Source organism: Carassius gibelio, chromosome A3 (assembly GCF_023724105.1).
Source record: "Carassius gibelio isolate Cgi1373 ecotype wild population from Czech Republic chromosome A3, carGib1.2-hapl.c, whole genome shotgun sequence".
NCBI classification, from domain to species: domain Eukaryota; kingdom Metazoa; phylum Chordata; class Actinopteri; order Cypriniformes; family Cyprinidae; genus Carassius; species Carassius gibelio.
In genome coordinates this window covers 31,200,663-31,217,880 of record NC_068373.1, presented here as the reverse complement: position 1 = coordinate 31,217,880, position 17,218 = coordinate 31,200,663, and the positions used below count along the sequence as shown (strand labels likewise).

The 17,218-nt window shown below is 39.3% G+C and overlaps 1 protein-coding gene across 1 annotated transcript in view; it reads left to right on the top strand.

Moving 5' to 3' along the window:
• The window catches only part of LOC127943297 (uncharacterized), a 137,995-nt gene that overhangs the window by 119,217 nt on the left and 1,560 nt on the right, over window positions 1–17,218 (top strand). Inside the window, exons 7-14 of the mRNA XM_052539642.1 lie at window positions 6,707–7,141; window positions 8,192–8,446; window positions 8,905–9,159; window positions 9,246–9,488; window positions 9,626–9,883; window positions 15,181–15,489; window positions 16,686–16,934; window positions 17,020–17,103. Of these exons, the coding sequence (XP_052395602.1) occupies window positions 6,707–7,141; window positions 8,192–8,446; window positions 8,905–9,159; window positions 9,246–9,488; window positions 9,626–9,883; window positions 15,181–15,489; window positions 16,686–16,934; window positions 17,020–17,103 (2,088 nt within the window). The remainder of the gene's footprint in view (window positions 1–6,706; window positions 7,142–8,191; window positions 8,447–8,904; window positions 9,160–9,245; window positions 9,489–9,625; window positions 9,884–15,180; window positions 15,490–16,685; window positions 16,935–17,019; window positions 17,104–17,218) is intronic.

Here is a 17,218-nt window from a genome sequence, read left to right as displayed (position 1 = left end):
TAAAAAAATATTATGACATTTTAGTTGTTTATTAAACAAGTGTTTCTGTGTCAGCTGCAAAGATGAAGTTGACACTGACTCGCGATCTTAGAAGTAGTGAACGCGCTGGAGAAAAATGCATTTCTTACGGATTAGCCTATAGTCTTCTTGTATTTAGTTTTGAAGGGTTCTGTTTAAAAGTAGACATTTCAAGCTTTCTTAGATAATAGATATAGGATATTTCTAATTTGTTTAGGTCTGTGAGGCGAGTAGCCTAGGCTACCTATACGCTGAGTTTTGGTTCATGTCTGAACGTGTTGTGATTATACAAAATAATGAAACATGGATTAAAATTAAGATGAAATTAATACAAAACGAAATTCCTTTTAAAGAGAGGCTTTGTGTTTTCTGTTTGATGTCTCTGGGAAAGTTTTAAAAGCATCCTTAATGGAGAACGAACGGTTAGGCTACATAACATGTTTTTTTCCTCAAATGCAAACACTAAATAAAAGACAAAATACTTTTTAAAAAGACAAACCATACATTTTTGGGGAAAAAATATGGATTCATAGCTTTTGAAAAAAAAATATGGATGGATTAATAGCGTTTTGGAAAAAAATATGGATGGATTTATAGTGTTTGGAAAAAATATGGATGGATTTATAGCGTTTTGGAAAAAATCTGGATGGATTTATAGCGTTTTGGAAAAAAAATCTGGATGGATTAATAGCGTTTTGGAAAAATTTGGCCCTCACTAAAAAAAGTTTGGACACCCCTGGTCTATATGGTTTTCAATTAGGGTAACTTACGTGTGCAGGCCTATTTCCTTACTAAACTTCGATGAATTTATTTTTATTTTTATTCAGACCCAAAGACAGAGAAAAGAAAGGTCGCGCGAGTTTACCAAGTAAATATGGGGAAGTGCAAGTTTTCGGAACTCTGGCTGGATGACGCTCGGTTTAAAAACTGGCTTAGGCCAGTAGTTGGAAACAGCCGAGAAGCTTTTTGGAACGTTTGCAAGAAAACACACATATATATATATTATTAAGTTTGTAACATATTATTATATTATTACACATTGTGTAGCTGCTAATTCTAAAGGTCCAGTCTGTCTTCGAATTTTTATGTAATTGTAACTCTTTGACATATTGAGTGAATCCTATGGACCAAGGCCTGTTGTGATATCTTGATAAATCCAAGTCCTATGGTAGAGTTCCCTCTTACTTGAATGTAGCTCACTCACTTGTCCTAACACACATGCACACTCACATACACCTACAGAACCTCTCCTGACTTTCTCTTTCTCGCTCTCTCTGGTTCTCTATTTCTCCCTTCCAGTGTTGAAATTAAGTTATAATTGCCTCCTTAAATTGTGATTTAAATATGTTATTAATTCATTTTGGAAAGATATTTCATGTCTTTACTTGTCACTTTACTTAACACTTAACACTGCTACAGTTGAAGTTTGAAGCTGTGTTGGTAGTAAAAATATTGTGATGGTAGTAAAATAGGTGGTAAAAAGGTAGTAAATTCAATTTAAGAATCTCTGTATAAACCCTGTATTCAGATACTTTGTAAAAATGTAAACCTTTATGAAAAGTCTTCTTCAGCCAAAGTAAACTGGGCAAAGTGTGATGGGTTTGCTGTGGGGTCTTGGCACGTCCTGATTTTGCCAAATGGTAAATGGACTGCATTTATATAGCGCTTTCAACAGACCACATGGCCATCCAAAGCGCTTTACAATTTTGCCTCACATTCACCCATTCACACACTCATTTATACACCGACGGCGATGTCAGCCATGCAAGGCGCCATCCAGCTCGTCGGGAGCAGCTGGGGTTAGGTGTCTTGCTCAAGGACACCTCGACACTTGGTCAGGTGGAGCCGGGGATCGAACCACCAACCTTCCGGTTTGCAGACAACCTACATGAACCACTGAGCCACTGCCGCCAAGTCCGATGTGTTCCTAGGTCAACATATTTTGTTGACCCTGGAACAACTTTTTACTCCAAAAATATATTCTTAACCATATCCCTACACCTAAACCTAACCTTAACCATGAGTAATCCCTAAAATCAGAGGAAATGATAGATGAATGACACTGATGTACAAGCACCAAACACTGATTTTAAGCATAAACTTCACAAAATCTATAAACTGGTTCTTCAAATCTGATTGGTTAATCACAATGTTGTTCCAGGGTCAACAACGATGTTGTCCCAGGAACATGTCTCACTTGGTAAAATCAGGTTAGGCGGGGTCTTGGGATGATATGGGGTAGAGGTCGACCGATATATCGCTCGGCCGATATATTGGGCCGATATTTGTAATTTTTTAATATATCGGCATCGGCCGATATCCGTGTTTTGTAGCGCTGATTTAAAGTCAGGCACTTCGGCGGGCAGCCCCATGTTATTGGAGTGGTGGAAAGTGCTGCTGCTGCCACTGCATGTGAAGCACCCCAAGACAAAACTTTTGGAAGATTCAACAACTGCCCTGGGAGATAAAGGTAGTCAGAGAATTTCACTCTGTAAATGGGGTGGAGAAGTTGTCAGCTCTTACAAACACTGCAGCGTGATTGAGGGCTCCGTTACTCCGCCCCGCTCACAGACAGCACCACGCTCGGAGAGACAGCTGTCCTGGAGCTGCCCAGAACCTTGAATCACATTTGTTCGGAAGCGTGGTTTGATGCAGACAATAACCATTTTTCCATCCAACTCATTTGTATTTAGGGATGTGAATATTCGATAATTTAATATCGAGGGGGTGGTGTTAGCGCAGTGGATAAGACACACGTCTGTGGTGTGGGAGACCCGGGTTCGAATCCACTGTGAGACACCAATGTGTCCCTGAGCAAAACACTTAACCCCTAGTTGCTCCAGAGGCGTGCGACCCCTGACATATATAGCAATTGTAAGTCGATTTGGATAAAAGTGTCAGCTAAATGAATAAATGTAAATGTAAATTTCCATGATCGATCGTCGTTTAAATTAACGATCAATTAATACTGCAAAATGCGTCTGCAGCGGTATTATTATTATGTGCAAAAGCCACTTGGAAAAAAAAGCTTTCTCATCCGAGTTAAAGGGGGTTTATTCTCAATAAAATGCTAGTAGTAGGACTGTAAAATGAATAGATGTGATTATGATCATTTGATAAAATGAAGAGAGCACGCCATACATTGGAGATCATTTATCTTTGTTGACTGTTTCTCGTCGAGGAGACCGCTGAATGCGCTTCTTTAAATGGTTTCGTGGTGCTCGTTGTTGTATTTTAAAACACAATTGCTTAACTGCAATGTTTTCAAATGACGCTATAGTAGTGGTGCAACGGATCATCATTGATCCGTGATCCATTCAGATCAATATCTTCGGTTCGGCACAAACGTTACCCGCGGATTGATTTATGAAAAAAAAAAAAAAAAAAGTTGCGCATGTTCAGTCCGGAAGAGCTTGAACGCCCCGCGTCAGATATAATGATGAAAGAAAGAGCTTAGAGTGAAAAGATTGTGACCGATCTTGATCAACAGGAGAAGAAAAAAAGTTGTGGATGAACTATCCCGAGCATCCCCTGTTGCGCTCACGACAGACGGGTGGACGTCCAGGGGGACGGAAAGCTATGTGACGAAAACTGCTCACTTCATCACAAGCAGACTGAGAGATGAGAAATCGGGCTATTATGTTAGAAAGAAGATATTATGCCATGTGCACTTTAAGTTGATTTCATATATTTTAATTTAATAATTTAATGTTAATTAAAAAAAGACAAAACATATGTTTATTTGTCTTGGCCTTTTTTTTTTTTTGCTGATCCGATCCATACGAGGACAAGGGAGCGTGGGTTTGACGAGATGTATTTGGAGGTTATTGCTCAGGTCTCGTTCTGCGCATATCCAAATGTTTCCACATTCGCAATTTATCTGAATGTTAAACTATTATATATATATATATATATATATATATATATATATATATATATATATATATATATATATATATATTTTTTTTTTTTTTTTTTTTATTATTATTTAAACTAGACGGAAAATATCATCCTCTTCACATGAGCAAAAACGTCCTTGGCAAAACAGCAGAGTGGACTGGTATACTATGGTCTATTTAAACTGACTAGTGTAACCTTTTATATGTTTTGTTGACTGTACTTTATTTTAATAATGAACAGACTGCGATGTAAGTTCGAAATTAGAATGCGCTTTAGATGTTCTGTGTCATTTATACCAAACACAAATGTTGCTGGTTGCTAGTGTGTTTGCAGCACTACTGTTATTTATTTTATATATATTTATTTTTTATATTTTTCAGTTGAATTGATTTTTATTTCTGAAATTGTATTTATTTAAATGTAAATTTGTGTTTACATTTATGTTCCAACAAACTTGAAAAATTCTCCTTGATAAATGTTCTAAAACTTTTATGTAAATGATTGACTTATATATAATTTAATACTTGGTCAGTTTATTAATTTGTTTGGTTAACTTTGGATAATTTTTTTATTTTAATACCGTGCAGTGCACAAAATTAAGATTCGAGAGCTAGTTCAAGTCAGTGCTCAATAAAAATAAATAAATAAGATAAGTAAGATAAGTTTAGAAATGTTGTGCATCCACTTATTATACGTGCGACATTTTGGCATGCAAATGAAGGGGAAAACTTCAAGATATCGGCCCTAAAAATCTGCAGCACATATCGGCCACTGGCTGACCCTGACCTCTAAACATCAGCATCGGCATCGGCTATAGAAAAACCCATATCAGTCGATCTCTAATATGGGGCCACCTAAACTTCCTGAAAGACTGAAATGGAGAAAGGAAGGATTTAAAGTTTTGGGGGTGTATCTGGGCACTGATAAATATAAAGAAAAGAACTGGGAGGGTCTGCTTGGAAAGGTTGTTGCTAAGTTGTCTAACTGGAACTGGCTATTGCCCAAACTATCTTATAGAGGCAGAGTCCTAATTACAAACAACCTGACGGCCTCTATGTTATGGCACAAACTGAATGTGCTTGAGCCACCAGATGACCTTATTAAGGAGATTCAGAGGAAACTGGTGGACTTTTTCTGGTCTGGTCAAAAGTGGATTCCTCGGCAGGCACTTTATCTACCAGTGATTGAAGGAGGGCAAGGCCTAATAGATGTACGAAGCCGCATAAATGCTTTTCGATTGCAAGCAGCCCAGAGACTATTGTACGAGGAGAATGGTGGGTGGATTAATGTTGCTTGTGCTCTTCTGCGGAAAACATCTGGATTATTGTATGATAAACAGCTTTTTTTACTGAAAAGTGATGAAGTGGATTTGAAAGAGTTGACACCTTTTTATAAGTCAATGATAACAGCTTGGAAAAAGACATTTATTATACACAGAGATATTTTACAACCGGAGGACTGGATAAGGGGAGAACCGCTGTTCCACAACCCATTAATAAGAAGAAGGATTTTGTCCTCTAAATCTGTGGAAAGCTGTTTTGTGAAGGCTGGGTATGTCAAGTTGGGAGATCTGAGAAGTGGTGATGACTGGAAAACAGCTGAGTCTTTGCAGAGTGTTACAGGGTTGAGATCTCTTCGACTCATGAGACGAATAATGGAGGAGGTGTGGGCAGCTCTACCGGGGGCCTGCAGAGAGGCACTGTCACAGGACTGGGATGGGCTCTATACATTTCCACCCATCAAAGTATCTGCTGCTGTGCAAGAGGAGATGGAGGAAACTGGACATTCAATTTTATCACTTGAGTACCCAGAGTTGAGGAGTTTTCAAGATATTAAGAAGAAGGAACTCTATGTAATGTGTAAAAGTTATGCATCAGACTGTACTAAGAGGAGTGAAGACCTGGAGGTGGTCAGAAGTGTTTGGGACTGAGTTTAAGGCATGTTGGAGGTCTCTGTATAAGTTGCCTGTGGAGAAGCGTACTGCAGACTTGCAGTGGAGACTGATGTTCGGGGCTATAGCTACGAACAGACACGTTGCACACCTCAATCCAGCAGTGGGGATAGAGTGTTTATTTTGTGGATTAGAAGAAACGGTTAATCATTTATTTATTGATTGTTTTAGGTTGAAGGGAATGTTTAATTTTTTAACACAAGTGTTTATAAAGTTTGGGGAGAATTTTACTTATCAGAATTTCATAAGTGGTCCAATTTATAATTTTCAAGAAAGGAGGAAGAAATGTTTACTGAATTTTCTGATGGGCTCAGCTAAGTTGTCCATATGGAAAACAAGAAAAAATAAAAGGTTAGGTATAGGTCCAGTTAATGCGGAAATGGTATTAAGAGGGATGATAACTGCTAGAATCAAGATAGAGTATACATATTACAAAATGGTCAGCGACATTGTAATGTTTTCCGAAATGTGGTCGGTAGGGGGAGTACTTTGTCAAATTGGAGAAAATGAAATGTTGGTTTTAAATGTGTAGATCGAAAAATGTGACATGGAATTTTTTGTAAGACAATTGTATTGATGTAAAAGGAGAAAGGTCTAATAAAGAGTTTGTTAAGCCTCTCTCTCTCTTTCTCTCTCTCTTTCTCTCTCTCTCTCTCTCTCTCTTTCTCTCTCTCTCTCTCTCTCTCTCTCTTAAATAAAAACTTGATGAATTCCACTTTTCTGGGTCTTGTTGAATTATTTATGTGTGTCTGATGTGAAGTAGTGTATTATGTGAAGTAGTGTATTATGTATATCTCAAATTAATGAAGTGTTTGTTTCTTGATTGTGTATTATCAGGTTCTGGCTCCTTCATAATGAAGAAAGAAGGATGTCTGCAGTCAGATTCCTGCTGAAGCTCTGTGTTGCTGCAGGAGAAACTGATGAAGAAACAAGATTCTTGACTCTGCTCTCATCTGTGTGCAGCTACAAAACCTTCCCTTTTGATAATAATTATTATAATGCTAGTGTTCAGAGTGATTTCCTGCTGGATCTGTTCTCTCATGTGAAGAACTATGAGACTCAAACAGGCAGGAGTTTTCTTCCAGGATTACAGTCAGTTTTCCAGTTACGTGATGTCTGGATCATAGATCTCTCAGAGAGAAAGAGCTCAGTCCTCCTGGAAGTGTTGAAGCTCCAGACAGAGAAGAAAACAGTCGAGCTGAGAAGATGTCCAGATGAAGAGAGTGACGTGAAGAGCTTCCTTCAGTGTCTGCCACACATCTCAGAGCTGAGGTTGGTCTTTGTTTTGTGACATTCATGTCTTATCTTGTTTTTAAGTCAGGCTCTTCTGTCCATCCTCATTAACCTTCTTGTTTGTGTCCTTCAATTCTCCGTTCTGTGTCTGATTTTCATCTAATAAACCGTAATTCCTCAAAAAAAAAGCCGGGGCCTGCAACCGCGGTGTTCAGGGATTTTTTTTTTTTTAAATGAGGCTGTGGCCTTCTTGTTTTTTCGATTTGTCACTGTGCATTCAATGTTAAATAAATGAAAAAAAACTGTTTATACGGGGCCATAATGTAACATAGAAGGTAATGGAGCCCTTTATACATTGTCGTGTATTTTTAGAAATAAATAATGGACAAATGGAGTCTTTAAACGCCTCAGATGTAAAGTTATTCGCTGTCAAAGTGACGCCAAAATGAATGGGAGTCAATGGGAATGCTAACGCAAGTGAAGTTCTGCTAAAAGATGGCAGCCCCCACCCGACTTCAACTTCCGGTCGAGTTCCTTGCCCCCTGGTCGGATCTGCTTCACGCTGAATCACACAGGCGCAGTATTATCAGTTCATCGGCTCTCAAATCAGACAAACCGAAAGAAACAATTCTCGGTTCAGTGTACTGGTGATCCGAAAACCAATACAACCGGTTCTTGAGTCGAAAACGAGAAACGCTCCGGCAGTGGGCATGTACGTTCGTTATCTGGCTCTGCTGCACAAATTTCCCCCCTGGCCTTCATTAAAGACCGGCCTTTATTTGTCCGTGTTGACCACACCCCTGGCCACTATAAGTGGCCCAGCATTTATTTGACTACCGGTTTTTATTGGAGGAATTACGGTATTCTTCCTGTGTGTTTTGGTGTACAGGCCATTAAACTCTACACTTCAGTCCCCACAATCAATTCAGTAAAAACTTGACAAAATGTGAAAATGTTTAAGTTCTTAATGAGTCTTTTAGAATGTGCATATATTAATGTACTGCATAAAATGCAATGCATTTTTTTTTCAATTGTAATGGGTCAGGTTAAGTTATGTAGTGATTTTAATCAAGTATTTGTCTTTTTCAGCTGTTCTGAGAAGTGTTTGTTAACTTTAGTTAAAGCGGTCCAGTTAAGAGAGGATCCAGTGCTGGTCACTTCACTGTTTGAGGTTCTTGACCTCATAAATCTGGAAGGACATTTACCCAGCGAAACCTGCAGCTCTGTGGGGAGATTCCTACGTTTCTCTTCTGACAGACTCAACCTCACTCTCAAACCTAAAGCTGTCTCTGTCAGAGGATCAAGGCTTCTCTTCAGACACCTCACAAACACACACGCACTCAGGTACAGACCGGATTATTAATAACTTAAAGCACAACACCGCTAGAGATCATTTATTCAAAACAATAACAAAGATGAAGCTGGATGATTAAAGCAACAGAAAGTGAATCATGGGGTTTGTCGTGTTCACCTCCACAGACGTTTTCATGTTATGGTGTTATTTGTGTCATCAGAACCCTTAGCCAGTGATCATAAATAATTTTGGGACATCGTGAATGTGTAAAACAAACAGCTGTGACATGGACCATTTTACTACTTAAAATTGTGAATTTCTCTGGATTTAGACATTATGGGAAACGTTTAGCATGATTTATGTACACAGGTTAGGGTAACAAAATATCTTTTAGTAAAATATCTAGTAAAATCTGGCATATTGTGCCTTTAACATTTCAGATGTTCATCTTGTTATTTTTTGTAAATGATAAAACGCTTATATTTACAATGTGTGTTGTTGTTTTCAGGCTGAGTGGTTATATGCTGGTGAGAGTTGTGCAGGCGTTGAGGTTTATGAAGGTTCGAGCTCCCATCACCATTAATGAGCTCACACTTGATCTGGATAAGGAACAGCAGTCAGAGAGCAATCTGTCCAGGATCCTGAGCAAATTAGCCATCCTTCTGAGACTCTGGACTGTCCGGTGTTTGAACTTGACAGAATACAAGACCCAGTCTGTTTCTGTGTCTGTGTTACTGTGTCACCAGGGACCAGTGACTCTCAGGTCTGACTGCAGGACACATTTCAAGTGTTTGATTTTATATCTACAAATATAATCAACTCTCTCTCTCTCTCTTTCTGTGTGTGTAGACTGTCCAAAGAGACTCTCCAGAAGCTTGTTAAATGTGTCTATGAAGCTCAGGAAGAGGAACTGACTCAATGCTTCCTGCAGAAAGTGGAAGGCGATCTGACTTCCTGTTCCTTGAGCTGGGAAGAGCTTCATTATTTCCTGCAACACAGAATTCAACAAATCACTCTGAACCTCAGAAAGAGTAACATTCAGGCCAACATCAGAGAAATTCTGCCATTCCTGAACCAGGTTAAGTTTAAACGGTACACAAGTAATTATTTCTTTGAGAAAATCTGCATGTTAAATGTAGCCTATCATTTTTATGTATAAAGATAGATTCATAGTATGAAAAAAAAGAAAACAGCAATTTAAAAATGATAAATATGTTGTGTCTGCACAGGATGAGCTCTGACTTCATGCTGTGTGTGATCAGAGAGGTCTATGAGTCTGGCTCTGCTGGGTTTGTGTCCAGTCTGTTGAGTTCAGTGGAGAACTACATTAACCTGCAGAGCAGAGATCTGGACTCTGTTCACTGTGCGTCGCTGCGCTTCACACTGCAGCACTGCACTGCAGCTTCACTCAACCTGCTCTGGACCTCCATACCAGAGGAAGAGCTGCAGAGCATTCTGCCTCTCTTCACACACCTCTCCCACCTCAGGTCTCGCTGCTTTCCTCTCTATCTCTGTTCTTCTGTTTCTGTCTCAGGTCTGCCTGTGTCTTTCATTCATTAGCTTTCTCTGTGATTCATACTACAAGCATTGAAGTGGCATTGAATTATGTTTTAACCAGTTAAAGGGATATTGTTTTGTTAGTAGTATTTTTATAATTATTTAAATTTTGTTATTTAACATGTCTTAAGGCCAGTTATTGGTTTGCATTTATGGTACCTCTTAAAAACACAGTCCTTTAAAAGTCTATGTAAACTGCTCTTCAGTTAATTGAAATGATCATAATCAAACATGTCTATCTAAAAAGTACTAAAAAAAGGAATATATGAATGGAACTACTATAACACCCAGAATCATTAAGAGCCTTCAGAATAATATCATTCTTTAAGATATATAGCGTATAGCGCTTTTCACAATACAATTTTGTTGCAAAGTAGTTTTACAGAAAATTAAATTGTTACAATACATTTAGTAGTAGCTTGTCAGTGGTGACTGTCAAATTGATGTACATTAATGTCTTAATCAAACAGACGATGAATACTTTTAACAGCAATGATTCTGTGTAGAAATCAAACTTGTAGCAACATTTGGTAGTTTATGTTGTTTCAGTGTTGGCATCATCTGAGGTCCAATGAGGAGTTGTCATCATCTCTTCTCAGGTGTTCGGTCATCTCAGGTCTTTGTAGGGGCTGGCTCTAGACTGAAGCTTGTGTAAAATGGAAGAATAATGTTTTTGTAAATTGGAAATATTATTGCTGTCTAATATAAAACCCAGATTTTTGATTGCAGAGGAAGTAACAGCACATCTGTCTAGATGCAAATTGTAATCCAAGAGATTCTGTATACTTTTTTTTACATTTTTTGGTCCAGTAAGAAATATCTATTTCTTATCTTATTCAATAGGATAAACGTATTGGTCACCCAGTCTTTTAAATTTTTAACACACTCTGTTAGTTTAGATAATATAGAAGTTTCATCTGGTCTCGTTGAAATATATAGTTGAGTATCATCAGCTTAACAGTGGAACAATGGAAATGGAATTATGTATTTTGTAATAATATTACCAAGGGGAAACATGTATATTGAAAACAGAAAAGGACCTAGGACGGATCCTTGTGGCACTCCATACTTTACTGGTGATAAATGAGATGACTCCCCATTTAAATAAACAAAATGGTAGCGATCAGACAGGTTGGATCTAAACCATCTTGGAGCCTGCCCTTGAATACCTGTATAGTTTTGTAATCAATCTATGAGGATGTCATGATCTATGGTGTCGAACGCAGCACTAAGATCAAGTAAGACTAGAAATGAGATGCAGCCTTGGTCTGACAAAAGCATGATCATATGTTGTTTTAAACAGTGCTGTTTCTGTGCTATGGTGGGGCCTGAAACCTGACTGAAATTCTTCAGATCATTTTTTTGCAGGAAGGAGCTCATTTGAGCAGAAAAAACTTTTTCTAAAATTTTAGACATAAATGGAAGATTTGAAATGGGCCTATAGTTTGCCAGTTTACTAGGATCTAAATGTGGTTTCATAATAAGAGGCTTAATAACTGCCATCCTGAATGGTTTTTGTAGAATCTACATTTGTTATTGTATTTCTGATGTTAACTATTTTATCAGTGAAGAAATTCATAAAGTAATTACTATTAAGTGGGTAGAAAAAAGCCATCATGGCAGTTATTTGAGAATGGGCATACTATTCATATGGAGTGAGAATTTGTCCTGATCTAGTGTTCGCCTGTGTTCGGTGTTGAAGAGCCGCTGTTACTGATGTTACAGAATCTGTCCTGATTTAGTGTTCGCCTGTGTTCGGTGTTGAAGAGCCGCTGTTACTGATGTTACAGAATCTGTCCTGATTTAGTGTTTGCCTGTGTTCGGTGTTGAAGAGCTGATTACAGAATTTCTTCTGATCTAGTGTTCGTCTGTGTTCAGTGTTGATGGGCTGCTGTTACTGATGTTACAGAATCTGTCCTGATCTAGTCTTCATCTGATGTTACAGAATCTGTCCTGATCCAGTGTTCGTCTGATGTTACAGAATCTGTCCTGATCTAGTGTTCGTCTGACGTTACAGGATCTGTCCTGATCTAGTGTTCGTCTGATGTTACAGGATCTGTCCTGATCTAGTGTTCGTCTGATGTTACAGGATCTGTTCTGATCTAGTGTTCGTCTGATGTTACAGAATCTGTCCTGATCTAGTGTTCGTCTGATGTTACAGAATCTCTTCTGATCGAGTGTTTGTCTGATGTTACAGAATCTGTTCTGATCTAGTGTTCGTCTGATGTTACAGAATCTGTCCTGATCCAGTGTTCGTCTGATGTTACAGAATCTGTCCTGATCCAGTGTTCGTCTGATGTTACAGAATCTGTCCTGATCTAGTGTTCGTCTGACGTTACAGGATCTGTCCTGATCTAGTGTTCGTCTGATGTTACAGGATCTGTCCTGATCTAGTGTTCGTCTGATGTTACAGGATCTGTTCTGATCTAGTGTTCGTCTGATGTTACAGAATCTGTCCTGATCTAGTGTTCGTCTGATGTTACAGAATCTGTCCTGATCTAGTGTTCGTCTGTGTTCAGTGTTGATGGGCTGCTGTTACTGATATTACAGAATCTGTCCTGATCCAGTGTTCCTCTGATGTTACAGAATCTGTTCTGATCCAGTGTTCGTCTGATGTTACATAATCTGTCCTGATCTAGTGTTCGTCTGATGTTACAGAATCTGTCCTGATCTAGTGTTCCTCTGATGTTACAGAATCTGTCCTGATCCAGTGTTCGTCTGATGTTACAGAATCTGTTCTGATCCAGTGTTCGTCTGATGTTACAGAATCTGTCCTGATCTAGTGTTCCTCTGATGTTACAGAATCTCTTCTGATCGAGTGTTTGTCTGATGTTACAGAATCTGTCCTGATCTAGTGTTCGTCTGATGTTACAGAATCTGTCCTGATCTAGTGTTCCTCTGATGTTACAGAATCTCTTCTGATCGAGTGTTAGTCTGATGTTACAGAATCTGTCCTGATCCAGTGTTCGTCTGATGTTACAGAATCTGTCCTGATCTAGTGTTCGTCTGATGTTACAGAATCTGTCGTGATCTAGTGTTCGTCTGATGTTACAGAATCTGTTCTGATCCAGTGTTCGTCTGATGTTACAGAATCTGTTCTGATCTAGTGTTCGTCTGATGTTACAGAATCTCTTCTGATCGAGTGTTTGTCTGATGTTACAGAATCTGTCCTTATCCAGTGTTCGTCTGATGTTACAGAATCTGTTCTGATCTAGTGTTCGTCTGATTTTACAGAATCTGTTCTGATCCAGTGTTCCTCTGATGTTACAGAATCTGTCCTGATCTAGCGTTCCTCTGATGTTACAGAATCTGTTCTGATCCAGTGTTCGTCTGATGTTACAGAATCTGTCCTGATCTAGTGTTTGTCTGATGTTACAGAATCTGTCCTGATCTAGTGTTCGTCTGACGTTACAGGATCTGTCCTGATCTAGTGTTCGTCTGATGTTACAGAATCTGTCCTGATCCAGTGTTCGTCTGATGTTACAGAATCTGTTCTGATCTAGTGTTCGTCTGATGTTACAGGATCTGTCCTGATCTAGTGTTCGTCTGTGTTTAGTGTTGACGGTCTGCTGTTACTGATGTTACAGAATCTGTCCTGATCTAGCGTTCCTCTGATGTTACAGAATCTGTTCTGATCCAGTGTTCGTCTGATGTTACAGAATCTGTCCTGATCTAGTGTTCATCTGATGTTACAGAATCTGTCCTGATCTAGTGTTCGTCTGATGTTACAGAATCTGTCCTGATCCAGTGTTCGTCTGATGTTACAGGATCTGTCCTGATCCAGTGTTTGTCTGATGTTACAGAATCTGTCCTGATCTAGTGTTCGTCTGATGTTACAGAATCTGTCCTGATCTAGTGTTCCTCTGATGTTACAGAATCTCTTCTGATCGAGTGTTAGTCTGATGTTACAGAATCTGTCCTGATCCAGTGTTCGTCTGATGTTACAGAATCTGTCCTGATCTAGTGTTCGTCTGATGTTACAGAATCTGTCGTGATCTAGTGTTCGTCTGATGTTACAGAATCTGTTCTGATCCAGTGTTCGTCTGATGTTACAGAATCTGTTCTGATCTAGTGTTCATCTGATGTTACAGAATCTCTTCTGATCGAGTGTTTGTCTGATGTTACAGAATCTGTCCTTATCCAGTGTTCGTCTGATGTTACAGAATCTGTTCTGATCTAGTGTTCGTCTGATTTTACAGAATCTGTTCTGATCCAGTGTTCCTCTGATGTTACAGAATCTGTCCTGATCTAGCGTTCCTCTGATGTTACAGAATCTGTTCTGATCCAGTGTTCGTCTGATGTTACAGAATCTGTCCTGATCTAGTGTTCATCTGATGTTACAGAATCTGTCCTGATCTAGTGTTCGTCTGATGTTACAGAATCTGTCCTGATCCAGTGTTCGTCTGATGTTACAGAATCTGTCCTGATCCAGTGTTCGTCTGATGTTACAGGATCTGTCCTGATCCAGTGTTTGTCTGATGTTACAGAATCTGTCCTGATCCAGTGTTCGTCTGATGTTACAGAATCTGTCCTGATCCAGTGTTCGTCTGATGTTACAGGATCTGTCCTGATCTAGTGTTCGTCTGATGTTACAGAATCTGTCCTGATCCAGTGTTCGTCTGATGTTACAGAATCTGTCCTGATCTAGTGTTCCTCTGATGTTACAGAATCTGTCCTGATCCAGTGTTCGTCTGATGTTACAGAATCTGTCCTGATCTAGTGTTCGTCTGATGTTACAGAATCTGTCCTGATCTAGTGTTCCTCTGATGTTACAGAATCTGTCCTGATCCAGTGTTCGTCTGATGTTACAGGATCTGTCCTGATCTAGTGTTCGTCTGATGTTACAGAATCTGTCCTGATCCAGTGTTCGTCTGATGTTACAGAATCTGTCCTGATCTAGTGTTCCTCTGATGTTACAGAATCTGTCCTGATCCAGTGTTCGTCTGATGTTACAGGATCTGTCCTGATCTAGTGTTCGTCTGATGTTACAGAATCTGTTCTGATCTAGTGTTCCTCTGATGTTACAGAATCTGTCCTGATCTAGTGTTCGTCTGTGTTCAGTGTTGACGGTCTGCTGTTACTGATGTTACAGGATCTGTCCTGATCTAGTGTTCATCTGTGTTCAGTGTTGACGGTCTGCTGTTACTGATGTTACAGGATCTGTCCTGATCTAGTGTTCGTCTGATGTTACAGGATCTGTCCTGATCTAGTGTTTGTCTGTGTTCAGTGTTGACAGGCTGCTGTTACTGAAGATGCTTCACTGCTGCAGTGTGTCTGATGTCCAGCAGGAAACAGCAGCTGTTCTGCTCTCTGTCCTTCAGCACAAGCTGGACTTCTCCTGCCGCTCTGCTCTGGATCTGACAGCAAACACAGACTCAGAGCCTCTACATCTGACCGCTGAAGACTGCCGTGTGATGTCCAGAGTCATTCAGAGAGCTCATTCAGAAACAAAGACACGGCTGATTCTGCAGGACTGTGAGATTCATACAGCTGGAATGGATCAGCTGTTCCCAGTGTTACACTCTGTTCAGCTCTGGTGAGAAACACCAACAGATCACATTCACACAGATCCAATATAAAAGCACTCCAGATAATAGGGGTTTGTTTTGACACAAATTTCATCATTCCGTTCTCATTAAAAAGCTTTCGATTCGATTCAGTATCGATTATATTGGATATATATCAGCTACACATGACAAATTTTCTCCAAGAAAAAAAATCTCTCAACTAATGCTGTAACATATAAATGAGAGTCAGCTGGTACTACATTACTATGATATTGAGGGTTAAAACTGACTGATTTGTATGCGACAATGTTAACAGTCTTTATATTAACGTCTTTGCACAGAGCAAACACTGATAGAGAGGTTACAAGACACAGGATACGGATTGTAAAGTTGGACTTTCTTTTAACCTGCAGATGTTTAGTCATGATTATTTGTGCTGAAGCTGTTATTAATGTGGAGGATCAGTTCACGTGCTGCTGAGTCTCTTGATCTGATGTGCTACAGCACAGATTGTGCAGATGATTCTTCTGCACAATCTGACTTTGCTGCAGCCTGGAATTGAACTACTGGTTTCGTCTGGTCAGAGGAGAACTGACCCCCCAACTGAGCCTGGTTTCTCCCAAGGTTTTTTTCTCCATTCTGTCACCGATGGAGTTTCGGGTTCCTTGCCGCTGTCGCCTCTGGCTTGCTTAGTTGGGGTCACTTCATCTACAGCGATATCAATGACTTGATTGCAAATAAAAACAGACACTATTTCAACTGAACAGAGATGACATCACTGAATTCAATGATGAACTGCCTTTAACTATCATTTTGCATTATTGAGACACTGTTTTCCTAATGAATGTTGCTCAGTTGCTTTGACGCAATGTATTTTGTTTAAAGCACTATATAAATAAAGGTGATTGATTGATTGATACAGCGATCTGACACTCCACATTAAACAAGCTCCAGAACAGCATTTATTGTTTGAATACTGTAATAAAATAGAGAGAATTTGAAATCTGAGACTTTGTTTCATATTAAATGTACCAAAGCACAATGCATATTGTGATATATTGGATGAGAAGTGCCCTTCAACTTCCCATCCATTAACTGAAAACAGGCTAGACTTATAGATTCTTAGGATTTAAGAATCGATATTGTTCCGTAAAAATGAGAATATGGAGATATCAATATGTTTCCCAGCCCTAGTATATAAGGCATCTCTTGCTCTGTCTTTCAGCTGTGATAAACCTCTGCTGCTTCAGTTTCTGGCTCATGTGAGGCCTGACGAAGCCCCGTCTCTCTCTCAAGCTCTGGGTGAAGAGCTGGATCTCAGTCAGACTCCGCTGGATCCGCAGGTCTGTAGAGGTCTGGAGCTGATTCTGGAGTATTCTGAAGGACTGACAGAACTGGATCTGAGTCAGTGCCATCTCACAGATCACAGTCTGGATCTGCTGCTCCCAAACCTCCACAAAGCTCAAATCATTGAGTGAGTGACTGATAAACTCCCAGTATACATGTCTCAAGTATAATGTGATAGTTCTTACATTCCTGGTTTGTTTGTTTGACCACAGTTTCAGTGGAAACAGCATCTCTGACGCTGGGGCTGAGAAAATCTACAGTATCATCTCTCACAACAGTAACATAAAGACAGTAAGGTGTGTGTCTGAGTGTCACGATGTAGCACACAGTTATTTAAACTTATTAAAACATGGGTTAAAGTGTTTTTCTTCCTCTTAAATTAAAGAGCAGGTTGTTGCTACTTTTTATTAA